The 27,340-nt window shown below is 41.5% G+C and overlaps 2 protein-coding genes across 4 annotated transcripts in view; one reads left to right on the forward strand and one right to left on the reverse strand.

The window, feature by feature from the left end:
- Nucleotides 1–9,691: 9,691 nt before the first annotated feature.
- LOC115120670 (prostaglandin E2 receptor EP4 subtype-like) lies at nucleotides 9,692–18,779 on the forward strand. Its single transcript, XM_029649626.2, has 2 exons — nucleotides 9,692–10,883; nucleotides 16,213–18,779. Exons 1-2 carry the CDS (start codon nucleotides 10,101–10,103, stop codon nucleotides 16,843–16,845), a joined length of 1,416 nt encoding a protein of 471 aa, XP_029505486.1. The 5' UTR covers nucleotides 9,692–10,100; the 3' UTR covers nucleotides 16,846–18,779.
- Nucleotides 18,780–19,827: 1,048 nt separating this feature from the next.
- LOC115120677 (tetratricopeptide repeat protein 33-like) overlaps nucleotides 19,828–27,340 on the reverse strand; it is a 45,373-nt gene continuing 37,860 nt past the window's right edge. For all 3 annotated transcript variants that reach the window (XM_029649636.2, XM_029649652.2, XM_029649644.2), the window contains exons 4-5: nucleotides 26,580–26,711; nucleotides 19,828–22,050 (exon numbers count right to left, since the gene is read on the reverse strand). In XM_029649636.2, the coding sequence (XP_029505496.2) occupies nucleotides 21,676–22,050; nucleotides 26,580–26,711 (507 nt within the window). In that variant the 3' untranslated portion in view covers nucleotides 19,828–21,675. The remainder of the gene's footprint in view (nucleotides 22,051–26,579; nucleotides 26,712–27,340) is intronic.

A 27,340-nucleotide genomic window follows, 5' to 3' on the forward strand; every position in this document is an offset into this window, starting at 1 on the left:
GCCATTTTTCCAGACAAAGATAGAGTCACAAAAGCAGGATTAGAGATAAAAATGAATCACTAACCTTTTGAAAATCTTCATCAGATGACACTCATATGACATGTTACACAATACATTTATGTTTTGTTCGATAATATGCATATTTATATCCACAAATCTCGGTTTACATTGACGCCATGTTCAGAAATGCCTCCAAAATATCCGGAGGAATTATAGAAAGCTATGCCAGATAACAGAAATACTCATCATAAACTTTGACTAAAGATACATGTTCTACATATAATTAAAGATACACTGGTTCTGTGTCAGAATTTTAAAAAACGTTACAGAAAAAGCCTACCATGCAATAATCTGAGACAGCGCTCAGACGTAAAAGTATTTCTCCGCCATGTTGGAGTCAACAGAAATACGAAATTACATCATAAATATTCCCTTACCTTTGATGATCTTTCATCAGAATGCAGTGCAAGGAGTCCTAGTTCCACAATAAATCGTTGTTTTGTTCCATAATGTCCAATACTAGTGTCCAATTAGCTGCATTTGCTACCACTTTCAGCTCACGTGCCCAAAAGCTGAAGCTGGTCCAGGAAAACTCGCACGAAAACTTCAAAAAGATATATTCCAGGTTGAATAAACTGGTCAAACTAAGTAGAGAATCAATCTTCAGGAAGTTATTATCATATATATCCAATAATGTTCCAACCGGATCATACGTTTTCAGCTGCACCAAAATGGAACGACGGTGGCACCCACAGAGAAATGCGCCACCGGAAAATGTCATTCTGTCGGGACAGTGACTATTTCCCCTACCATTCGGTCAAAGTTCACTCCAAAAGCTGCATTCCACGTTCTACTGAATGAGGACATCTAGTGGAAGGCGTAGGAAGTGCTACCAGATCCATATTTTGTTGGGAAAGGAAGGGGCGATGACATCAAAGTTGACCCACATTCAGAATTTCACTTCTTGTTTGGAAGATTGCCTGCCTTATGAGTTCTGTTATACTCACAGACATAATTCAAACAGTTTTAGAAACTTCAGAGTGTTTTCTATCCAATAGTAATTATATAATAATATGCATATATTAGCAATCTAGGACAGAGTAGGATGCAGTTCACTATGGGCACACAATTCATCCAAAGTGAAAATACTGCCCCCTATCCTCAACAAGTTTTAAGCAGGGGGACACGTCTGGCACTGCAGGATTTGAGTCCCTGGCAGCGTAGTGTGTTACTGATGGTAGGCTTTGTTACTTTGGTCCCAGCTCTCTGCAGGTCATTCACTAGGTCCCCCCGTGTGGTTCTGGGATTTGTGATCATTTTGACCCCACGGGGTGAGATCTTGCGTGGAGCCCTAGATCGAGGGAGATTATCAGTGGTCTTGTATGTCTTCCATTTCCTAATATTTGCTCTCACAGTTGATTTCGTCAAACCAAGCTGCTTACCTATTGCAGATTCAGTCTTCCCAGCCTGGTGCAGGTCTACAATTTTGTTTCTGGTGTCCTTTGACAGCTCTTTGGTCTTGGTCATAGTGGAGTTTGGAATGTGACTGTTTGAGGTTGTGGATAGGTGTCTTTTATACTGATAACAACTTCAAACAGGTGCCATTAATACAGGTAATGAGTGGAGGACAGAAGAGCCTCTTAAAGAAGAAGTTACAGGTCTGTGAGAGCCAGAAATGTTGCTTGTTTGTAGGTGACCAAATACTTATTTTCCACCATAATTTGCAAATAAATTCATTAAAAATCCTACAATGTGATTTTCAGATTTTTTTTTCTCATTTTGTCTGTCATAGTTGAAGTGTACCTATTGTGAAAATTACAGGCCTCTCTCATCTTTTTAAGTGGAAGAACTTGCACAATTGGTGGCTGACTAAATATTTCTTGCCCCACTGTATCTAGGAAAACCAAAGTTCTAAAGGCTAGACAATATAGTGTATTAGAGGTCCTACAAGAGGTTTTGTGGTGATTCCTATGTTGGCTATGTAAAGAATATTTGAGGTCTGTGGTGTGTAATGAGGAGCAACCAGATGCTGCGCTTGACACATTTATGAAATTGTATAATCCAGTTACTAATAAACATGCACCCGTTAAGAAAATTACTGTAAAAACTGTTGAATCCCCATGGATTGATAAGGAATTGAAAAATGTTAAAGTTGAGAGAGATGAGGAAAAAAGGAATGGCAAATAAGTTTGACTGCAACGATTGGCTACTGCAAATTGAGAAACCATGTGACTAAACAGAACAAAAAGAAGAATAAACTATACATATGAAACAAAGATAAATGATAAAAAGAATGATAGTAAAAACCTTTGGAGCACCTCAAATAACATTTTGGGCAAAAAGGTCAACTCAGATGCATCATTCATTGAATCAGATGGCTCATTCATCACAAAACCCATGGATATTGCGAACTACTTTAAAACCTGTTGCGACTCTAGGGGCAGAATTTTCATTTTTGAAAAAAAAACGTTCCCGTTTTAAACGGGATATTTTGTCAGGACAAGATGCTAGAATATGCATATAATTGACAGCTTTGAATACAAAACACTCTAATGTTTCCAAAACTGTAAAGATATTGTCTGCGAGTATAACAGAACTGATGTTGCAGGCGAAAGCCTGAGAAAAATCCAATCCGGAAGTGCCCCATATTTTGAAAGCGCTGCGTTCCAATGCGTCCCTATTGAGCTGTGAATGTGCCATCAACCAGCTTACGCTTTCTACATATTCCCCAAGGTGTCTACAGCATTGTGACGTAGTTTTACGCATTTATGTTGAAGAATACCTGTAGGGGGCAAGTGGTCACATGATGCTCCCGGAGAAAATCTCCGTAAAGTACAGAGATAGCCATTATTCCAATCACTTCTACTGAGAAACCAATTGTCCCGGTTGATATATTATCGAATAGATATTTGAAAAACACCTTGAGGATTGATTCTAAACAACGTTTGCCATGTTTCTGTCGATATTATGGAGCTAATTTGGAATATTTTTCGCGTTGTCGTGACCGCAATTTCCGGTCGATTTCTCAGCCAAACGTGAAGAACAAACGGAGCTATTTCGCCTACAAAAATAATATTTTGGGAAAAAATGAACTTTGGCTATCTACCTGGGAGTCTTGTGAGTGAAAACATCTGAAGTTCATCAAAGGTAAACTATTTAATTTGATTGCTTTTCTGATTTTCGTGACAAGATTGCCTGCTGCTAGCAGGGCATAATGCTATGCTAGGCTATCGATAAACTTACACAAATGCTTGTCTAGCTTTGGCTGTAAAGCATATTTTGAAAATCTGTGATGACAGGTTGATTAACAAAAGGCTAAGCTGTGTTCCAATATATTTCACTTGTGATTTTCATGAATATGAATATTTTCTAGGAAGATTTATGTCCGTTGCGTTATGCTAATTAGTGTCAGATGATGACAATGGTCCCGTTCACGGGATGGGGTGTCACTTGAGGTTAATGATTTTTTAAATTGACAAGATTAGCAAATTTAGGCATGACATGCCAGCAACAAACGCCGAACCTTCACATAGAAGTATAACTGACCAAATTATGAAAGACCAAGCATTGTAATATTGAATTCCGTAGTGAGTGTGGAAGAGGTGAAAAAGGTATTGTTGTCTATCAACAATGACAAGCCACCTGGTTCTGACAACTTGGATGGGAAATACTGAGGATGATAGCGGACGATATTGCCACTTCTTTTTGCCATCTCTTCAATCTAAGTTTTAAAACAAGTGTGTGTCCTCAGGCCTGGAGGGAAGCAAAAGTCACTACCCAAGAATAGTAAAGCACCCTTTACTTGCTCAAATAGCCGACCAATCAGCCTGTTACCAACCCTTAGTAAACTTTCAAAAACAATTATGTTTGACCAGATACAATGCTATTTTACAGGAAATACATTAACAACAGACGTCCAACATGCTCTGCACTTACACAAATGAATGTTGATTGGCAGAGAGAAAATGATAATAAAAAGATTGGGGGAGTGGTTTTGTTAGACTTTTGATATTTTGATCATTGCATGCTGCTGGAAAATAGTATAGCTTTACACTGCCTGCTATGTTGTGGATTGAGAGTCTAACATAACACAGAGGGTGTTTCTTAATGGTAGACTCTCCAACATAATCCAGGTAGAATCAGGCATTCCCCAGGGCAGCTGTCTAGGCCCCTTTCTTTTGAAAATATTTACTAATGACCTGCCACTGTTTCTGAGTAAAGTCTGTGTGTCTATGTATGCTGATGACTGAACACTATACACGTCAGCTATTACAGCAAGTGAAATAAATGCAACACTTGTTCTCCCAGGTTCAAACCCAGGCTGTGTCACAACCGGTCGTGACCTGGAGACCCATAGAGTGGAGCACAATTGGGCTAGCGTTGTCCGGGTTAGGGGAGGATTTGGCCAGGGGACTTTACTTGGCTCATCGCGCTCTAGAAATTCCTTGTGGCAGGCCGGGCGCCTGCAGCCTGACTTCGGTTGTCAGTTGAACAGTGTTTCCTCCAACACATTGGTGCAGCTGGCTTAAGCAGTCGGGTGTTGCAGTTTGGCGGGTCATGTTTTGGGAGGACGCATGACTCGACCTTCGCCTCTCCCGAGCCCATTGGAGAGTTGCAGCAATGAGACAAACTTACAATTGGATATCACAAAATTGGGGAGAAAAAGAGGGTAAAAAATTACATTTAAAAATCACTGCAACACTTAACCCTTTCATGCGTGAGTTCCAAATATCTCTAACGGTCGCCCCAGTGTGAGTTTTTTTATGCACGTGATGTTAGAATGTTCTCTCCATTCCAGAATGTGATTGATACGTAACAGTACATTTTATCCGCGCTGCCCTCAAACTAAAGCACGCAGCCTGTTTATATTTATAGGTTGTTTTAACTTCAATTTCAAATGATTTTCAAACAAGTTTTTATTTTCTAAAAACAGTTTGAATTTAGGTGTGTTACGCCTCCTCATTCATTCACATAAAAATAGTCATTTTTACTTTTGCGGATAATTACATTTTTGGGACATTTCTGACACGGACAAAATTCCCCAAGCACTACCCAATTGTTTGTGCAGTTCACGTCTGCAGACATTTGCTCATCTCCCGTCAGAACAGGATCTGCACACGTGTTCACATTTTCTATTCCACATTTCTATTGTAGCGTACTGTATGTATGGAGCATAATATATTTGTGTATATTCTTTATCACCGCGGACACGTGAGGTAACGTTACTCATTTTATAACCTTTATTTTTAACATTTAACATTTAAGTCATTTAGCAGACGCTCTTATCCAGAGCGACTTGGTGTTATAGTCAATCGTGCTTACGTAGCCACATTCTTCTATTAGCTCTGTAAAACAATGCTAAATGCGTCAGAGAAGTATTATCTTGTGTTGCATTTTGAAGCTACCATGGCCTTATGACTCTCAAGTGGAGCAGCGGTCAAAGGCACAGCACATCAGTACTAGAGGCGTCACTACAGACTCCCTGGTTCAAATCCAGGCTGCGTTTCCATCAAAGTAAGTGCCTTATTACGTTATAATAGTTATAATAATAGTTTCCGTATGCCGTTTCTGCTGTAGATCATAATATATTCCTTATAACTGCGGACACGTGAGGTAACGTTACACATGTTATAACCTTTATGGTGTTATTGTCAATCATGCTTACCTAGCTACATTATTCTATTAGCTCTGTAAAACGATGCTAGTTGCGTCAGAAAACTATTAGCTTGTGTTGTATTTTGAAGCTACCCTGGCCTTATGACTTCCAAGTGGCGCAGCGGTCTATGGCACTACAGACACCCTGGTTCAAATCCAGGCTGTATCACAACTGGCTGTGATTGGGCGTCCCATATTGCAGCGCACAAAAGCCCAGCGTTGTCCGAGTTTGGCCGGTGTAGGCCATCATTGTAAATACTAATTTGTTCTTAAATTACTTGCCTAGTTAAATAAATAAAAGATATGACCATGGTTTGTTTATTTGGTCTATTCAGCATAGCTCTGTTCTGCCCTGCCTTGCCCCCTTGTGGAGCTCAAAAGTTAATGTCTTACTGTTATAACTCAAATCTGTGATTTTGTCAATGCAATAAACTATTTTCCTTCTATTGTATTCTAATGAATAATTCCTCTTTATTCTGTACTTTCAGAAACCAGAAACATTATTTGTCAATATCATAACTGGAGCTGGACATCTTTGGAGCTGAAGAATGAGGACAGCTTTTGTATGCTAACGTACACTCCTTAACAGTTGTACTGGATGAAAACACAGCAAGAAAACACATATGCCAATATGTAATATTAATCTATTTTATTGCAGTACTGGTAGTTGGTTCAACAACTTGTTTTACTAGAGGACAAAAAACTGAATATGCATAACCCATATTTAATATCCATGCAGTGACTGAACAACAACTGCATTTCCACCCCCATCTCTAAGGCATAGTATTAAGGCTGCAACAACACTGAATGGCGCAGAGTGGGAGGTTACGTGGTTGACTGCGGCACGCGCTACTTGTATCAATAAATCACTATCAGAAAATGTTTTGTGTGGTAATTATTTATGTATTTACGATTTTATTCACATGTTTTCAATTCTAGGTGACAAATCATGCATTCCGATTCTTGCACAGATTGTAATGGGCACATATTATGTGTGTAAAATACCTTTTTGAAGGTTGTACTGATTATGATGAGCTAAGCTAATTCCAGCTGTGTATCCATGTTTGTTGACATACAATGCATTCTGGGATTCACGTCTGTTTGACCAAAGATGTTATAACAAAATGAGGTGAGTAAGAGTTCACTAATTTTTTGAGGACTTCCGGAAATTCATGGTGGGATGTGAACGACGGTAGATGACACACCCCTTCAACATGCATACTACAAACAGACCAAACTCATCTCGTCTTCTCTTATTATCTTCGGTTTCTGTGAGGAAAAAATGCATGGCTGCGTGCTGAAACTAATGTCGGATTACTTTCGATTTCTATAAAAAGTGGTAAAGTGTTTTACCTAGTTATTTCGATCAATGGTGAGCTCACTCACCCGTGATGTGATTAATTATATACAGTAATTGCTATTAGCTAATTCATATTGTAGTTTACGTCAGCCGAGAGTTAGAAAATATGACTGCTTGTGTTGGGTCAATCTTTCCTCAGCGCTAGGACAAATGTAGCCTACATTTTTCCGGTTAGGATGATTGTGTTATGCTATATCTTCTGTGAATATCTGAACAATCCATCCAAAAATAAACTGCTGACATTCTGGACATAACTTTGTAAGGACTGTGTTTGTGTAAATAGTTTCTGAAAAAAGTGTGGCCAGCTCAAACGCTGATTGTTGCATCATTCGAAACTGCTGTTCTAAACGAGCATTCTAAATGAGTGTTCTAAACACACGGGTGTGATCGTACGCTTCAGGGACCACTGTAGAACGATCACACCCGTGTGATGGTACGTGTGAAAGGGTTAACAAAGAGCTGCAGTCCGTTTCAGAATGGTTAGCAAGAAATAAATTACTCCTAAATATTTCGAAAACTAAAAGCATTGTGTTTGGGACAAATTATTCACTAAACCCTAAACCTCAACTAAATCTTGTAATAAATAATGTGGAAATAGAGCAAGTTGAGGAGTTTGGAGTAACCCTGGATTGTAAAACTGTTATGGTCAAAACATAACGATGCAACAGTAGCTAAGATGGGTAGAACTCTGTCCATAATCATGCGCTACTCTGCCTTCTTAACAACAATATCAACAAGGCAGGTCCTACAGGCCCTAGTTTTGTCGCACCTGGACTACGGCCCAGTCATGTGGACAGGTGCCACAAAGAGGGACGGCTGGCCCTTAAATGTACACGTAGAGCTAACATTATATGCATGTCGATCTCTCATGGCTCAAAGTAGAGAAGTATGGACATGTTGAATGCACTAAGCTGTCTGTTTAAACTACAAGCACACAGCTCGGACTCCTATGCACACCTCCCAAGACATGTCACCAGAGGTCTCTTCACAGTCTCTAAGTCCAGAACAGAGTATGGGAGGCGCACAGTACTACATAGAGCTATGGCTACATGGAACTCTATTCCACATCAAGTAACTCACGCAGGCAATAAATCCGATTTTTTTTAATGATAAAAATACGCCTTATGGAACAGGGAGGACTGTGAAGAGTCACACACACAGGTACAAACACACAAATACAAACACACACATACAAACACACATAACATACAAACTATACACATGTACACCTGCATTTTGTGTAGTAGTAGAGTAGTGGCTGGAGGGCACACACTTAATATATTATGAAATCTGTTGTGAAATCTATTTTAATGTTTAAAAATGTTATTATAATGTGTATTACTGACTTAATTTTTTGCTGCACCTCAGGAAGAGTTCCTGCTGCTTTGGCAGCAGCTAATGGCGATCCATAATAAATCAAAATACAAATATTCCCTCTGCTTTTGGACACTTGTACAAATGGCGGAGGTGCTCGTGAAGGCGCAACTGAAGTGGCTAAGCGAAGGGGGGATTAAGTTTCTCTCTCCCTCTCCCCCTTCACTCCCCTTTAACCTGTCAGACAAAAACGTATTAACAAAATCAACAGAGCGAGTATCTGAACGTTTACAGGATTATAGAATTCCAGTTACAGTCTGTGTTGCAAATAATTAGCTGGATAAAAAATGGTGTACATTTGAAGCAGATTTCCGGGTGTTCTGTTCTCTGGTGCTGATAGAGCAGGTGATGAGTGTAACGGATGTGAAACGCTAGCTTAGTTAGCGGTGGTGCGCTAACTTGCGCTGGAAGGGCCGCGGCTTTTGTGGAACGATGGGTAAACGATGCTTCGTGGGTGACTGTTGTTGATGTGTGCAGAGGGTCCCTGGTTCGCGCCCGGGTATGGGCGAGGGGACGGTCTAAAGTTATACTGTTACATGAGCAGGTGATAGAACGGAGCGGTTACAGGTTATACACACACAATTACCCGCACCTTTATCCATCCATCATAAAAACTGAGGTTCCTCGGGCCGTGATGGACGATCGAAATCATGAACCTCAATTAAACACCGTGTTTTTCGTCATGGGACAATTATTGCGCATTAACTCTTCCACTCTTGTTTTCAGACATAACTTTCAACATTAAGTACCAAGTCAGAGTCAGTTCATCATCTTATAGCTGATGTTATATATTAAAAATAATAAGCTAATAAACAGATAGTGAAGGCTAAGATCCCATTGGAGGACTTATGATTTTATCTGACCCGCTTCATGCATTCACATTCTTACTCCTTTTACAGTTCAGGAGTGGCATGTCAAGGGTAACTTAAAACACGTTTATTTTTTTACTCTATGGCCTACCTCTAATAACTCACATGGAAACTGCAAATGTTGCAGGCATTTATAACATGATTTATTATGGGTGTGCGCAATGCAAATAAGAGGAACAAGAACCATTTTATAAAACTGCTCCATTGTATAAGAATGGGCTCCTGTGTAATCAAGATCAATGGTTGGAATGCAATAATGTCAGAAAATAACCCCTAAATGAAATAGTGCTAACACTTAGTCATTATGCCTATTTGAAGTCACCTGTAGACGGGGGAAAAATACGCATGGTGTGGTTTCCTGGTTTCAAATACATTTCTGACGTAGAGACGTCTGCTGCATTGCATAGGGTGCTAGGCTACACCACAGTCTGAAGCTTCTAATTCAAACGCACAGTGAGGGCAGCGAAGACGAAGGAGGAGTTGAACACAAGCTCCCAGCAAAAACTTCCCTTGTCAATGTCTATGTGGGCCTCGCGGTGTGCAGCACGTCTGGGACAGAAACACTTCGGATTGTAAAAATAAACTAAAGTTTGTGACTAACTAAAGAGAGGAGCATGTACATTCAAACACGGAGACATTCGTTTGAGCTGTTATTCAAGTGTGTAACGGTTAGTTAAAATAATGGAAATTGGGGAAGTATGGTTTTGCGTGTTATTGAACGACTTGGAGAGCGCGCACCTACGGAAAGGGTAACCACATGCAAACGGATTGGGAGAGGAGGACACTGGTGAAGAAGTGACTATTTAATTCCACAAATAAATTGTGAGAGAATTGTGACAGGTATGAATAACGGCACGATAAAAGATGGGCCCCGAGAGCCCACTATTCCGGTGATTATGTTTATTTTAGGAGTGGTGGGGAATGTCATCGCCATCGTGGTGCTCCGAAAGTCTCGGAAAGAACAGAAGGAGACCACCTTCTACACGCTGGTGTGCGGGCTTGCAGTGACCGACCTTTTGGGCACGCTGCTGGCCAGCCCCGTCACAATCGCCACCCGTGTGCAAGGGAAGTGGCCGGGAGGAGAGTCACTGTGTCAGTACTCCGGCTTCATCCTTCTCTTCTTCTTTCTGGTCGGCCTCAGCATTATCTGTGCCATGTCCATAGAGAGATACTTGGCCATAAATCATGCATATTTCTACAACCATTACGTGGACCAAAGACTTGCTGCGTTGACGCTTGCGGGAATCTACATCTCCAACGTGCTGTTCTGCGCGCTGCCTGCCATGGGGCTCGGTAAGGTGAAAAAGCAGTTCCCAGAGACCTGGTGCTTCATCGACTGGCGGACTAACGACTCCACGCACGCCGCCTTCTCCTATATGTATGCCGGGGTGAGCTCTTTCCTCATCCTCACCACGGTCATATGCAACGTGCTGGTGTGCGGGGCGCTGATTATGATGCACAAGCGGTTCATCCGCAGGACATCGCTGGGTACGGAACAGGGAGGTCGCATAGCTGTCCTCAGGCGCAGACGGAGCTTCCAACGCATGGCCGGCGCAGAGATCCAGATGGTCATTCTGCTCATCGCTACCTCCGTGGTGGTTCTCATCTGCTCCATACCTTTAGTGGTAAGTGATTTGACGCCTTGCCGAATAACTATTGCAATATTTAGATTGATTTGAAGTTGCGCAAACATTTTGGTCTCACTTTTGTATCTCTCGTTGTGTGTGCGAACTGTGCAGGAATGGATAACCTGGTACCGTGCAATTAAAAGACACGACACAAGTATGGGTTGTCTAATAAATGCAAACCTTAATGCAAAGCACAGTGCGTTTCTGGTTTGTGTGACGTCATTATTTGTTGTAACACCTTTACGCATCAGCATACGCATTGATAATTGGAGGGAATATGCCCAAAATGAGATCCTAAATGCCCTCCCAATCTAATAAAGGAATTGAATAGGCTTAATTATTGTGTTATTGCTGTTATTGTTCAGCCGGTTGTCTGCTGAGGTGTTGTTAGGCCTATTCAGAATATTAACTCGGTCAATTTCTGGCACACTTGCGTTATAAATATTTCCTTACTTTGAGAAAAATAAGAACAAATAAATATAATTTATCTATTCATCTACCTTCTCCATTTCAATTTGAGTCATTTAGCAGACACTCTTATCCAGAGTGACTTACAGTTAGTGCATTCGGATAGCTAGGTGAGACAACCACATATCACAATAGAACATTTTCTCTCAATAAAGAAGTTATCCGCAAAGTCAGCGCTTTTTTTTTTTTAGATTGGCAGGGACTCTGCCTCAGGGGGAAGCTCATTCCACCATCTGATGTTTGTTGTTGTTACTTTTCTCTTTAGAAGCCAGTCACCAAAAAGAGAAGGACTGACTATAAGAAAGAGAAGCCCTTGGGTTAATAAGATCTACTATTAGAGAATATATAACAGGTAGGCTATGCAAATACTTCAGCCCTCTATGGGCTGATTTAGCACAAATATAAGAAAGACAGGCTAATACATGCTTTTTGTGCGTGTACGTGCGTGTGTGCACCCGCGTGTGGGTACGTGCATAACCACACCTCTAACCACCTTGAGAAATGCAAATGGACCTAAGAAGTATACCGTTGCACCACCTAGGCGTAAGCCCTTCTATGTGGGAAGTGCGTAAGGTAGTGGTGATATTCCACATTTTAACTAGGGACCCCATTTTTGGGGGGCCAGAATTTCTGGGGACACCATTTTTTTCTCTAGAATTTCTAGCGAACCCACCCAAAATCAAATGACACAACCCACTGGGCATATGGTTGAGTCAACATGGTTTCCACAAATTACGTTGAACCAATGTGGAATAGACCTTGAATTGATGTCTGTGAAAAGTGGGAACCTTAAAATTGGTTAAATGACATTCAATTCATAACATTTGAATAGCTCTTATCAAAATTAAGACAACCAATAAATACATTTGCTCAATATTTTTTTTCTTCCAATTACCATTCTTAACATGTTTGTATATTGTCCCATACGATCATCTGTTCTCTTAATTCTTGGTTCCAAAAAATGTGGCACTGCAGTTCCCCGACTTTGAATAGCACTGTAGGGTGTTAAATGGGGACTATTTTCATCATGATACTTATAGAAAATAGTAGTAGATAGAGATTTAGTAAAAACAAAAATCTGATGTATTTATCCAGATGAGTCCCCATGTTGGTCTCAAAGCTGCGCGATGGCACTGTCCTAATGAAAATGGTGCTAAAATGATCATCTAGTTGACCACACACACCTATATTGCTTTACATTTATTATAATGGTTGGATGACGTGCAACAGGTGTAAATTGTGATCACAAAGTCAGACGTAGCTATGACCAACCTTAAGATCAATTTAAAAAATGACCAACAAGCTCTCACAGTCTCACTGCAGAAATAGACATTCATCCACGTTCTCCAAATGTCAAACGTAGAAGTGTCTCCAAACGTACATTTTCAAAGGGTTTTGTTGGTCCTGTATTGTTCCATTTCTCCAAATGTCAAATTCCAAACATCTTAAATGTAACCAAATGTAATTGAAAATGTAATCTACGTAATCCCCCAAAATAATTATTTATTATGAGAGGACCATAAACAATAACTAGTAATGCTGCATACTTCAAGAAAGGGTAAAAAATAATATATATATTTTTTTTAAATGTTAAGAATGAGGCTTGGAATTAGTTGTATTTTTTCAAAATATAGTATAATCAATTTATAAAGCAACTAACTATAAGAATTAACCTTCCTTATAACTGTAAAATACATATTTGTATGTTTAATGTTAGAGAAAATGTGCATATTTTCGAAATGTCTCTCTCAATCAAAATGTCTGCCCCCATCACTGCGAATGTCTCACAGAGCTCTAGCTTGGCTTCCTGAACTCTAGCTTGGCTTCCTGAACTCTAGCTTGGCTTCCTGAACTCGTTAGGAACTCACCTTCCATTTCATATTAATCACGTTGATCTATAACAAACAGAAAGTGTTTTTTGTTTCAAATCTATTCATTATTTTAGATTATTGGCTATAAAAGGATCTCAATGTGCTATAGCGATAAAACCACTCTCCTGCTGTGTTACGATGTAAGGATTCCAGGCATATGTTACGATGTAAGGATTCCAGGCATATGTATTGTTAGTGGCTGTGATGTAGGGATTGTTGGATGAGCGAATTAAATGGTAGGCGGGATATCCCAGCGTCAAGTGGTGTCAGATTTCACATCCTGCTTTACACAGGCAGAAAATACTGTGTCCATGAGAATCAGGGCTACCGCTCAATGCCAGCCAGTTCGATCTATGGTGTCCACATATCGATTTAAACGTGAAAATGACGGTCAGAACCGGTACCAGAACCACGTAGGTCCACAAAACAGGGGACTTTACATCGAAGAGGGTTTTAAGGGTTAAGTTTAGACACTTGGTTAAGGTAAGGGTTAAGGTTTTGGATAAGGTTTTAAAACTAAAACAAAAAAAACAGTGTCCACAACCATCCAAAATGCCCTAGTAAAACCTTAAAGGTATAATCCACCCAAAACCACTAATTCTTATTATTAACAGTGTTAAACAACACTAATATGTGAAAACAATATTTTTTGTGAACAAATGTTTCATTTTGTTGTTACAACAAGGTTTGTAGAAACATGCAAAATCTTTTACTACAAAACTCACAATGCAATGTTCTCTCTCTTTCTCTCTCTCTGGGCTGGCTGGCTGGCTAGCTAAGTAGCTAGCTAGAAAACATAGCTAAACACAATAATACCAAAGTCAATATCAGCATGTGAAGTAGCTAAATAGATGTAAAATCACTTAAACAAATTGCACTGTCAATTTTGGAGTCTATCTCACTGAGTTCAACTTGCAGTTCGTCTCTGCTACTGAGCTAAAAACAACGTTTCTGAGTTGTGTTGCTTTTCCACAGAGATCATTTTGAGGAGATGGAAAACCACGTGATGATTAGCTTAGCAACCACGTGATGATTAGCTTAGCAACCACGTGACGCAGTATGACAGCGTGAATGCCATGGGTCGACAGTCAGTTGGGTGGGGCGTTTCTCCATTAATTCTGTAAAATTTGTTTCCCATAGACATGGCACATTGCAACATGGTACTTGAAGTAGAAACCTAGTTGAATAATTAGGTGCACTGTTTAGCATGAGCACATATCAGCGAAATCGATACTTAGTCATGACGATATATACGGATGGACGTGTTCTAGACAGTATGCCTATACCATATATTGGCTGATTTGGAGTGCAGGTAATTGTTTTAAAAGCGTTATGAAATGTGATCGTGTGTTATCTCCAGTGACTAGAATTATGTATCTATGACACGTTCCAACACAATTTCCTGATTTTCACAAGCGAACCACTTAGAAGTTAAATCATGGGTGAAAATTGTTATTTTACCTACTGTTAGAACATAGGCTTTCACCAAATTGTCAGGATTTTATTTCTGGGTGTGGATGACCCCTTTAATCCTTCTTGATGGTAATAGCGCTCACTGTTCCCCTATATGGACGGGTTTGGAGGCATTTCGCGTCATCCTCAAGACATGGATAGATGTCCAATTTCGACATCAATCTTAAACGATATCCCTGATTGTCACGTCCAACTGGTTCAACTGGCCCCAGATGTCATCAGTGGATTATTCTGTCTGTGTATACTTGTTATACAGGGAAACATATATGGAGTTTATTAGTTAAAAGCTCTCCCATGGAGACAAGATCAACTGGACATACGGACATAGTAAGAGCAAAAACCTGTCCGTCTGCAGCTCGGCCAGTGTCAAACATTTCCACTGAGCTCTGTCCTCTGTACAGAGTCCTATAAGCCATCCTGTTCCCATGCACTGCATGGTAGTTACAAGAGGATACTGTAAGGACAGTGACTAGAGACAGTACATCCTGCAAGCTCAAAAACACTCCACAGAGAAAATGAACAAATTAACAGCAAGGCACTGAAAAAGATCAATGATATATAGTGTTCTATAAACCGTCCCCATGCCACATTTGAGAGTTAGTTACATGTAAAGACATACCCACTGGAGACAGTACATTTCATCCGGCAAGCTTCAAAAACACTGAAAAGATGAACTGAGGGCTTAAAGTCTGAAGAAGAACCTGTAGTCTATAATGAGATATTGAGTTCTAAATGTCGTCCCCATGCTTTGACTGAGAGCTAAGGACAGAGTCACTAGACAGTTCATCCTGCAAGCTTCAAAAACATGAACTGAGAGGCAGACATTTATATTTGAAGAAGACTGCTGTTCTATAATCAGTGTACCAGTGTTCTCTCTCCAACTGTATTTTCCAGGAACAACCCCAGGGAGTCACCCATATAATCTTATCTTATCATATAGTCATAACTAACCATGTGCCTGACAGTTATTTCACTTCACTTACTTTGACGTTGTCTGAGATAGGTTGTTGATTGGACCTTGGTGATAGCCAATAGCCAGAGACATTCATATGATTGATGATTAACCTGGGGGTGGGGTTGTGTTTTCATTAGCTCTCTGCCCAGGCTTCTGTGCCACTGTCTACCGGGCAGATACTAGTGCTGCTAGCTACAGTACGCTCTACTGCCCATGCCATGCTCATCTTATGCCAACACGCACAACGCCATAGTCAAATAGCTTTGCTTTCATAGCAACCATGATAGTTTGTCATGTATTTATGTAGGTTTTTCTTGCGCAACAATAATTATAACAAATAACTGCTATGTAGGTTTAGGCTAATGATATTCACGTGTGCAGATATAAGCAGGTTGGAAAGCTACTTCAATAGGATTCAATTAGGATTGTACAACAGGATTGAATATGGGAATCCTATTGAACACACATATTGAAGCTTTAAAGGTACACCATCCTCAAAAATACACTGAATAACCAATAACCTTCCAACCCTGTCCCTATCCCTTCTTTCCTCCCTCAGCTGCGGGTGTTTGTGAACCAGCTGTCTATGGTTGCGTTCGACGCCCATTCAACTCCCCTGGAGAAGAACCCAGATCTCCACGCCATCCGCATTGCCTCCATCAACCCTATCCTGGATCCCTGGATCTACATCCTGCTGAGGAAGACTGTCCTGCTGAAGCTGGTGGAGAAGATCAAGTGTCTGTTCTGCCGTATGGGCTGCCGGGGGCGGGGCTCAGGGGTCAGGGGTCAATTTCGCTGCGGAGGTGAAGGTCATCCGAATTCGTCCATCGTATCCCGGGATTCGCCGTCGCTGGTGTCCCGCGAGCTGAGGGAGGTCATCAGTACTTCACAGACGTTTCTTTATTTGCCGGAGGGGACCGGGGGGGGGTCTAGAGGGACAGGGACAGGGGGAGAGGGAAGACCCAGCCCCCCGGCTGTGGAGTGCTCCCTGCTACAGGACCAACAGACACCAGGGGGGAAGGGGATGCAAAATGATTCCAAAAAGGGCACTTTAGGCCCCAGTATATCAATGAGGACAGATGGGACAGTTGATCCTTCACCTCTGAACAGGGTGCCATCGGTCAGAAAAGACAAGACTCTACATGTGACGTTTACAGACGAGACACTGAACTTACAGGAGAAATGCATCTGACGGACACAAACTTAGCTAGAGTGGCGGATAACACAGAAAAGTCACAGATGGGAAAAAGGACGTCTAATAGCCTAAAAGGTTGGGACTTCTGAAGGGTTAAACTCATAAGGAAAATGTTTCCCTGTGTCATGTTTGTACTCTTATAAAAACAACTACATGAAGCAAATAAGCTCCTAGCTGAAGCATGATGTCATGTTTAGGGTTCAGTCAAAATGTCACATGGTGCCAATGTGGATTGTATGAGATTGGATCTATTTACATAGATCATATATTGGATCTATTATATATGTCACATTCTTATTACAAGAATACCAATATAATATACATATACCAGCACACACATCAGTAATGAACATAAAATGTAATTTCACCTTTATAAAGACAATAAGGAGATTTCATTGAACTTTTCAAAAACTCAAACCCACTGAAAGGCACTAAATGCTACCATGCTATCATAGTGCTATCTGAGATCCTTGGGACGTCCCCACCCCCTAAACCCTAACTAAACCAGAACATTTACCTAATCATGACCGTAACATTTGAAACATTTGAAACACAAAGGGGTAGGGACATCCCAACAATCCCAGATAGCGAGGATCACTACTTACCACTGGCCTCCACCAATACAATTGTTGTGATACACTGTATAATCCTGAGGCTACAATGTGAATTGTGTCCCATAACATCAATTTATTTCAGAAAGAAAAAATACATGTTTCTTCTCTGTGAGAAGGTTTAGCTAGTTTGTATCCATGTCAAATTGCTACAAAATTGATTGAAATTGTATGTTATATTTCAAAATTTGCAAACAATTGTATCATATTGGTTGACTTGGCAGTTTCAAAACAATGCCTGAAGTATAAAAATACAGCAAAACTATTGAGCATATAATCCCATGCAAAAGACTCAAAACAACAAAAACAAACAAAAGACCCATTCTAGTCCATAAGATCCATTCTAGTCCATAAGATCCATTCTAGTCCATAAATCCTTAGAGACATATCATAGTCCCTGTGCTTTGACCAACTGATCCTGTGATGAAGAGGGTGTGTCCCCTGACCCCGCCTCCTCCACAGGTACCTCCCTAGAATTCCCCTCAGCGTCGACAACCACGACTGTCCTCTTCAGTTCCTCATAGCGTCTCTGTCTCTCAGCTAAGGCAGCGCAGGCCACCACCTCGTTTGACTCAAAGTTGTTGTCCTGCTGGAGCTCTGGAGGGTTCAGGACATCCCGTTGGGCCTCCTCCTCCCGCTGGGTCTGGTTCTGGGCCGTCAGTCTCTGCTGTAGCAGCCGCCGAGCCCACGCCAGGTCATCCGACCGGAGGGGGCGCTCTGACGGACACAGGTGGACCGCTACCTGGAAGGACCTCACCGCCTGTTGACAGGAGGAAGACCTTTGTGCTATTTTCCTTTCTGTTAACATCTTTTTATTGATTTAAGATTAACACAAATGACTGGTAATGAAGGACAATAATTGTTGTGGGGAAGATGAAGTATAAAAATCCAGCAAGACTATTGAGCATATAATTCCATGCATTTCACTCTGTTACTTGTACTGAGCTTGTACAGATAGGATCTTCATTTGACCTGTATTGTCGCAGCAAAATAATCCTGCAGCAACAGGATTTGGACGTTTAGTCCATAATGTTGCCTAATCGATGGTTAGGCTATTAGTTGGTCAAAATGAGGCTACATGAAAAGTGGAATATTATTAATATAACCATGTGTTAGTGTGCGTGTTCAGTGAATTGATGTAAATCACAAAGATTCTATGCATTTCCTGCGGCGCATAAGAGTGATCAAATTAAAGATCCTACAGCTTGTATGGTTGAAATAACAAAGGGGATTTACATTGCTGTTGTCTTTTGTTCAAATGACACTTTATAGGTGCATGGCATTACTTTCCCCCAATTAAATGATATCAGTGAACTGAAATGTGCTTTTGGATGGTTTGCTTTTAATGTGGCTAAAGAAAAGAGATACAGTATGTTTCTAAGTTTAAAATATTAAATTAAGGATTTCAAAGTTTAAAATGAACCAGCTCACACAAGTCTATCTGTTCAGACACCGAGAGCAACATTACGATATTGCACTCCTATGATTGCACCCCCTCACGACAAATTTGACTGACATCTCATTACTACTAGGCTAACCAAACATTGCATCAAGCTACTATATGGCCATGAGAAGTACGCTAGATTGAAACTCTGGCTGCCCCTCGACACCTCCATGTTTCAAGTCCTGTCCACACTCCTTCTGATGTAGAGAAACTCCCTCAGGGCTTGATGGTAAAGGAGGGTCATATTGGACTGTGCAAAATACAATCAACTCGAACCAGCCTTTTACTGATGACCTAAACTCACAACAACTTTGACTGACATTATTATCAATAAGCAGTATTTGCATAAGCAGAGCTCGATGGGGAAGGTCGTAAGCAGGCCACAGGAAAACACATGCAGCCAACCTGACCTGGTAACCTGACTACCTGATCAAAGCCTCTAAACAAATAAGTGATCAATCAGTCCAGCCCACTGATGTCACTAAAAATAAACATAAATACTGATTACAGGATTGATCTGACGGAGGCTACAGATCATTGATCAATAGCAGTCACCATCCTTCATCCTAATGTGGTTCATCAGGTCAGTCGTAAAGACTGGTTTAAGTTGGCTGCATATGCTTTGCTGCATTTTATTTCAGAAGGAAGCAGCATTTTCAGATGTTTTACAGTTAATATGCCTCTAATCAATTATAAAGAAATGTAATTTCTCAACTACAGCATCTTTATGACAAAACATGTGAGGGTGGCAAATTATTTACACTTTAAATGATGTATAACAGGCTTTTGTACTGTACATCCACTAGTTCATATTTGTAGCATAGCAAGTTTTGTTCAATCTTTTCCGTGACTTATGCTGGGGGAGTGAATACAATAGTGAAAATATAGCATATAGCAAATAAAAGGCCAATTCAATTTGTAATGTTACTTGTAACCAATTGATTTATTTTCAATTGACACATTACAGGTAAAACGGATCCATTTTCTCATTATTTACAGAACAAAGTATTACTACATCAGCTGGGTCAGTTATAGAAACATCAATATAACTCACATTATACATGAGCATTCTCATGGTCTAAACAGTTGTTCCCTCTCCCACTATTTGTTTACAGCTCCTATCGTCCCCCACATTACCAGTGAATGAACTCAGTCGTATAAAATGAATTATTGTTACCAACACATTCAGGCCCCATTTTGAGACGCTACCACAATCTTATGCTGCAGACTTGTTTTGAGAATTTTTGTGCCAGGTGTTTAAATGATTTGAATGGCTTTGGCAACATCACCAGATGTTTGCACTGTAAACACAACACGTACCCTCAGTGTGGTTGACTTGTTGAGAGAACCAGGTCTGCTTTTACCCATAGTTGCTGCTTTTTTGCCTACTTCCATCGTAGTGATGATGACCAAAACACATATCCTACCAAATGCCAGTTACAATGATATAGGCACTGTTTGTAGTTCTTTACCAATAACAATTAATTGTCTAATGATTTCGATTGACAAAATGTTCCTGACGTGTAATGCCCTATTTAAATCCTAAAGCATCCCCGGACGTTCATGTTCTAGAACGAGGCCAGTTCCCTCTGTCAGAAAACTCCTTTTAACACTGTACTACTAGGAAATATATTTGAGAGATACCGATGACGAAATGGTCTTAATATGATTTTAATAAAGACGAGGAGGATACATGAATCCTCTCAAAAACCTGTCTCCTCTTTCACAGCGCCTCTCTTTAATATCGCCAATAATAAACCCCTAAATCTGATAGCCTGTTTTAGTCATACAAAACCCCTTGAGTGTCCCATGAAAACAATCTTGCTATTAGAAGATGCCATTCAAATTCAATGACTGTTCAAGCTTCTAGGCTTTTCAGCATGGCCAGTCCAGGCTGACTGCACAGAGCTTTCAGCGCTATCCAGCTGCTAGATTTCAGGGCCAAGGTGGATATATTGTTTTAGCAGCTCACCTGTCCCCTATGGAGGGTCATATGACACACAAATCCTAACACTCAGCTGGAATTCTGGGAATAATCATGCAATATTATTTCTCTGTGGGGTTTATTTCTCTGAGTTTCCCAACCGATAAGACCAGTCCGTTAGTCATTATGAAATAGCACTTCCAACTGCGACTTTATGTTGCATGAAACTGCAATTCGAAAACTTTTTTAATAACAGCTTGACTGATAGACTCAAGTGAGAGGAGTTTTCCAGAGAGATATTTTCCGGTCATCTGACAAAGACGTTCCGAATGTTCTCTTGGACATTTGAAAGGACTCAGTTTCCCAGACACAGAGTAAGTCTGGTCCTGGATGGAAAAGCAAGCTCAATAGAGAGTCTCCAGTGAAAAGCTTTTTAGTCCAGGACTAGGTTCAATCTGTGTCTGGGGTAATGAATGCGTCTCAGAAATGGGACTGACAGACATATTCCAAAACACAACAGGATCCTCTTTTCAGGAGGAGGATTAATCAACATGAATGACAATTGACCTCGAGTGCCAAATGATGATGATAATTATTTTTGGCTACGCTCAAATTCAGTCTTTTAAATGGCAGTAATATGAGAGCATTGATAAATAGTGAAAACATAACACACTAAAACAAAAATCTATTTGATTAAATCTACCTCTATCACCCACAGTCTGTTGTAGACTAAAGCAGAAAACCATAATGACATGCATAAGACTAAAGACTCAAAACAACAAAAACAAACAAAAAGACCCATTTCAGTCCATAAGATCCATTCTAGCCCATAAGTCCTTAGAGACCGATCATAGTCCCCGTGCTTTGACCAACTGATCCTGTGATGAAGAGGGTGTGTCCCCTGACCCCGCCTCCTCCACAGGTACCTCCCTAGAATTCCCCTCAGCGTCGACAACCACTACTGTCCTCTTCAGTTCCTCATAGCGTCTCTGTCTCTCGGCTACGGCAGCGCAGGCCACCACCACCTCGTCTGACTCAAAGTCGTAGTCCTGCTGGAGCTCTGGAGGGTTCAGGACATCCCGTTGGGCCTCCTCCTCCCGCTGGGTCTGGTTCTGGGCCGTCCGTCTCTGCTGCAGCAGCTGCCGCGCCCACGCCAGGTCATCCGACCAGAGGGGGCGCTCTGACGGACACAGGTGGACCGCTACCTGGAAGGACCTCACCGCCTGTTGACAAGATGAAGAACTTTGTGCTATTTTCCTTTCTGTTAACATCTTTTTATTGATTTAAGATTAACACAAATGACTGGTATTAAGGACAAATATTTATTGGGGAAGATCTAAGGCTTTGAAAGGAAAGGTGTATAGATGTTGTGTAGTTCTGTCCTTGAGCTATTCTTGCCTATTGGTGTTCTGTACAATGGCATGTTTTATGTTGAACCCAGGAAGAGTAGCTGCTGCTTTCACAACAGCCTAGTGGGGATCCTAATAAAATACCAAAGCATTGACGTGATATGACCATTGGAGTAGCTTGATGAGTAAAAACAACTGTCGTGTTATGGTTGTCCCCAGGGGTCCTGTTTCTATGAACATTGCTAGTGTATGGTAATCAGACCCTTTCACTGGGAATGGGGTGCAATTGTCTTGAAATAGGAATCATGGAAATGAACAAAGTTAAGGGAAGGTCTCTAATGTACATTTATGTTTTCAAACGGGGTGGTTTGTGCTTTTTTATACTATTATCCGGAAAACATTCAGGGCTTTGTTTTGAAATCAGACACAAATGTATTCAATTGATTTAATTTAGATCTGCTCTGAGACTAAAAGGAGTAGTGGGTGTTGTTGGTCACAATATGCCTGCTGAGAAGAACCAGAACACAACTCCAATGCTACAGAGAATGTCATATGTTGACGGTTCGTTCATATTACAATCAAAGATCACTCTACTAGATGGTCTACAGCAATCATGTCAAAAATGCTGTACATCTAAAAGCCAAAGGACGTCAAAGAATCTATAGCACTCTCTTTTCAGTCCCACCATCTGTAAAGGGTGAACAGTTAAAGTCGTAATAGATACGTTTCCTAGGATCCCTATGTTTCGGAAGAAATACGTTCAAAAGGATCCGCATGCAGGTCTGCCGTTTCTGCATAATAATTCCTCTAATTTGATGTGAGGAAGCGTGAGACTAGCAACAATGTGAAGCGGTAGCTCTCGTCTCTCTTCAGAATGTCAGCTACAACAAAACCTCATTCCTGTCACATTAGTTTAATTTATAGAGAGATTCACCGCATCATTACTACAGCCTTCATCCATCATTCACCTGATTGCTTGTTCTATGTTGCTATTGTCTATATTGTAATTGTTTTTAATAACCTGCCCAGGGACTGCGGTTGAAAATTAGCCGGCTGGCTAAAACCGGCACTTTTACTGAAACGTTGATTAATGTGCACTGTCCCCGTAAAAATAAACTTAAACTCAACTCAACTCAACCAGTCATAAGTACATAGATTTACACATAATTGTCTAACTCTGGAGGAGGGCAAATCATACTTCACATTCTAATGGGCTAATAATTCAAACCATTGCCCTGCCGGTGGAATTATGAATTTAATCTTTAATCTCACACTAAGTACTTTTCATGATAATTGTTGAGTTCGCAAATTACATCTGATTGTGACCGAAATCAGTTGAATACCATTAGAAGCTTCCAGCTATCTCTGTCAGAGCTTAAATGAATAACAAAGTATCTCAGACAGACCAAACTCAAATGACTCAAGCTTTTGTTAGGTGATTCATTCTAAGATGGGGCTGATGCAGGTTCAGTAATGACCAAGAATAACCTCATCCCCCTCATTCTAACCTAAAGGCACTGATCAGCATCAGTGTTTACACATCAGTAGATTAATAAGATATACAACTTTATTTATCCCCTTGGGAAATAAGATTGTTAGATAATAAATCTCATAATCAGATAATTGCTCTTATCCCTTTACCCTGCCCGCAACCTTGGGTCGAGCAATAGCCAGCTCCTCCACGTCCGCCCGGACCATGTGCCGCTCCATGGGGGGGATTGGGCTCGCTCCACCCCCCCCCCCCTGGGACACACACCCGGACCAAGCTCTGCTCCATGGGGGGGATTGGGCTCGCTCCACCCCCCCTCTGGGACACACACCCGGACCAAGCTCCGCTCCATGGGGGGGATTGGGCTCGCTCCACCCCCCCCCTGGGACACACACCCGGACCAAGCTCTGCTCCATGGGGGGGATTGGGCTCGCTCCACCCCCCCCTCTGGGACGCACGCCCGGACCAAGCTCCGCTCCATGGGGGGGATTGGGCTCCACCCCCTCTGGGACGCACGCCCGGACCAAGCTCCGCTCCATGGGGGGATTGGGCTCCACCCCCTCTGGGACGCACGCCCGGACCACCTGAAGGCACCACAGACTCTGGGCTCCTTTAAAATTGGCCTAAAAAACATCCTCTTTGGGAAGGCCTTCTGTTAGTTATTGCTGTGTTCCTTGTTGGCCTTGTAGCGTCAGCAGTGTTCTTTGTGTCAATGGGCCGGTCTAGTTGAGTCCTTATTTGTTTATGTCTCTTGTTATTAATTATTTTAACTCACTAACTGTAGCGCTTCGACATTATTTTTCAACGAAAAGCACATTACACATTCAATATATGATTATTTATTACTAATACTATGGGTAATGCCAGGATCTTTTTCTAGCTACCAGGGAAAACTCCAGGCCCTGATTATTTATTACTAATACTATGGGTAGTGCCAGGATCTTCTTCTAGCTACCAGGGAAAACTCCAGGCCCTGATTATTTATTACTAATACTATGGGTAGTGCCAGGATCTTTTTCTAGCTACCAGGGAAAACTCCAGGCCCTGATTATTTAGTTGTACACTCCTTATCCCATGGGTGGTGAAGATGCATCCTCTTGCCCGCTCTCAATCGCCATCTCTCCTGCACACTCTTTCTCCTGGTCTCTCCCTCTCCTGCTTTCTCTCTCTCTACCTCCTCTTATTCTTCTCAGGGTCCAAATGAGAACACAATATGATTGACAGAATGGTGAAGAGATTGTACTAGCCACCATTACAGGACTCGGCAATCACACCTGGACTATTATGGCCTGTATCTCTATGTTAAAAGGATGGGACTTAAACAACTTTCTGTCTCTCTAATCTCCTCAAATAGCAGTCTTAAAGGAGACCTCAGCTCTTATTAGGCCAACATTCCTGAAATGGACTGGTTTGGTGTGCCCAACTGGAACAAGTATGCAAACAAAACTACTATAAAGGCTAAGTCAAGCGAAACTGTCAAGAAAAAAAAGGTTTTGACAAATGAACTCTGGCAAGTCAAGACTCATAGGATAAATGGTTTGTATTCACACAGTTCTTTCAAAAGCACAGATCTTTCAAAGATGGAATTAGGTCTTCTGTGCTCCTTCTTTCTCTCATTTCAACAACGACCCCCCAACCAAATGACAAAACCGCCCCTTACATCTGATAGCCTACTTTTGTCACACACTACATATAAAAATGTGAAGTTTTATTATAATAGCACATATTCCATTCAGAGTCAATCAGGGCACTAGGTAAATACATAGAGAAAGAAAGATACATAGGAGGAAGTACAGAGCGAGGGAGAAACAGAACAAGAGAAAACAGGAGATTGAAAATAGTGAGAAATGGACAGAGAGAACAGTGAACAAGAAATAAACAAGTGACCAAGAGAGAAATGGACAGAGAGAGAGAGAGAAATGGACAGAGAGAGAGAGAGAAATGGACAGAGCAAGAGAGAGAAATGGACAGAGAGAGGATAGAGGGAGAGAGAGAGAGAGAGAGAGACATGTGTATGTGAAGCCAGAGATCACTGCGCCCGTCTTTGTGCAAACAGGGCGCTACTCAAACATGTCGATGCACACAACGTCCTGAAACGAGACTGAACAAGGCCCTCTAAAAATAGACTGGCATTTTCTCCTCTCCATTATATATGTAAGCGTGTATATATTTGGCGGGGTGTAGCTCAGGTAACTTTCAACACTTCCCATTGTTGTTTTGGGTAAACTTCTGACAGTTAAGTTGCCCTGGGACATTAGAGATGTACACACAGGGCCATTAGCCATAGGGGTTCTCAGTTCAGCTAGGTGTTTTTTCTCTCCTGTCTAAGAGGCAGAGCAGCAGTCCAACTGTGATCCTGCCAGGTTTCATACAGGTTCAGGCGTGCACTGTGGGACACCTTAAGTGATCTTCCATGCCCCAGGAACTTGGGTGTGCTTTAGAAGAAGAGCAACTTTATCCCAGCGAGACAGGGAAAAGTTAAAAATAAGAGCTCAGGGTAATGACTGACATTTTAGTGTCTGTGGGGATGACAGACAAGCTAGGGCCCCTTCCCTACAGTCTCAGTTCCTAACAGTCTCACCTCCATACAGTAACATGTGAGACACGTACAACTCTGCCACCTGCTAACCTTGTAGTGATGTCAGAGGGAGAAATGCATTATGCACTAAAATCTTAGTTTTTCTGTTCATGGATCACAAGTTAGGTTACCTGCTTTTCACACTAGAGAGCCAAACCTCGCAGAGCCAATCCTAGCAGAGCCAACCAAGCTGTACCAAGCTGGCCTGATTACACATCCTCCAAAGTTGCTGGAACTGTGCTCAACAGGACCATGTGAAAAGAAAATATCCGAGACAGCACAGTTTGTTTAGGGTTGGCACGACAGTGTGAAAAATGTGTAGGTGGTAAAACTGACCAGTTCCACCTCACCCAGACTGAGCTGGGCACGGCCTAGTGTCTGCCAGCCCTCCCACCACAGGGGGCGAAGCTTCACAGCCATCTCTGCTGCCTGCACTGCTGGGAACACCTCCTGCAGAATGGTCAGCACCTGCAGAGGTCAAGGGTCAGAGGGCAAGGGTCAAACAGACTCTGCATAAAGGGTCATATTTTGCACCATCACGGAATTAAAATGTATGCGTGTCGTCTCTGGGATTAGGGGAAAAGTCACATTTGCATCCTGAATAAAAATATAATAAAGGACCATTCTATACAACTTTATCAACAGATAAATAAACAGATATGGTGACACAGGCAACACAGAGTAACTCACAAAATGGTGAGGATGGTTAACGTCACTTATAAGCCAGTCACACTCCTCCACCATCCCAGCATCAGTGACAGAGATAACTGAGGACTGTTTGTCAATTCAGCAGTCAGTAGGAAATTAGATCACAGCACCCGGCACCAGAGGACTGATCACTATGCATGTGAAGCCAGTCATCCTCTGACGTGGAAAATGTGCTGGTCGTGACGTTATAGTGCAGTCTTATTGTCTACGTTATGTATTATAATTAGCAATGCCAGACAAACTAGGGGCAGGATCCTGGTAAATAACCTGCTATTACATTACAATGAGGATAGAGTACTGGGAGGTTCAAGGCCATGATACACAGGGACCTTTAGTGATATACTGCTAATCATCGGTCTCTGGACTGCAGACCACAGGAGCTACCTCAG

This window comes from Oncorhynchus nerka, linkage group LG4 (assembly GCF_034236695.1).
Source record: "Oncorhynchus nerka isolate Pitt River linkage group LG4, Oner_Uvic_2.0, whole genome shotgun sequence".
In the NCBI taxonomy this organism is placed as follows: Eukaryota; Metazoa; Chordata; class Actinopteri; order Salmoniformes; family Salmonidae; genus Oncorhynchus; species Oncorhynchus nerka.

Bases quoted from the DNA above. Each gene is read 5' to 3' on its own strand.
- LOC115120670 (XM_029649626.2), top strand. From the start codon at position 10,101: ATGAATAACGGCACGATAAAAGATGGGCCCCGAGAGCCCACTATTCCG. The intron at 10,884-16,212 runs GTAAGTGATTTG...TTCCTCCCTCAG, and splicing joins TCTGCTCCATACCTTTAGTG to CTGCGGGTGTTTGTGAACCA.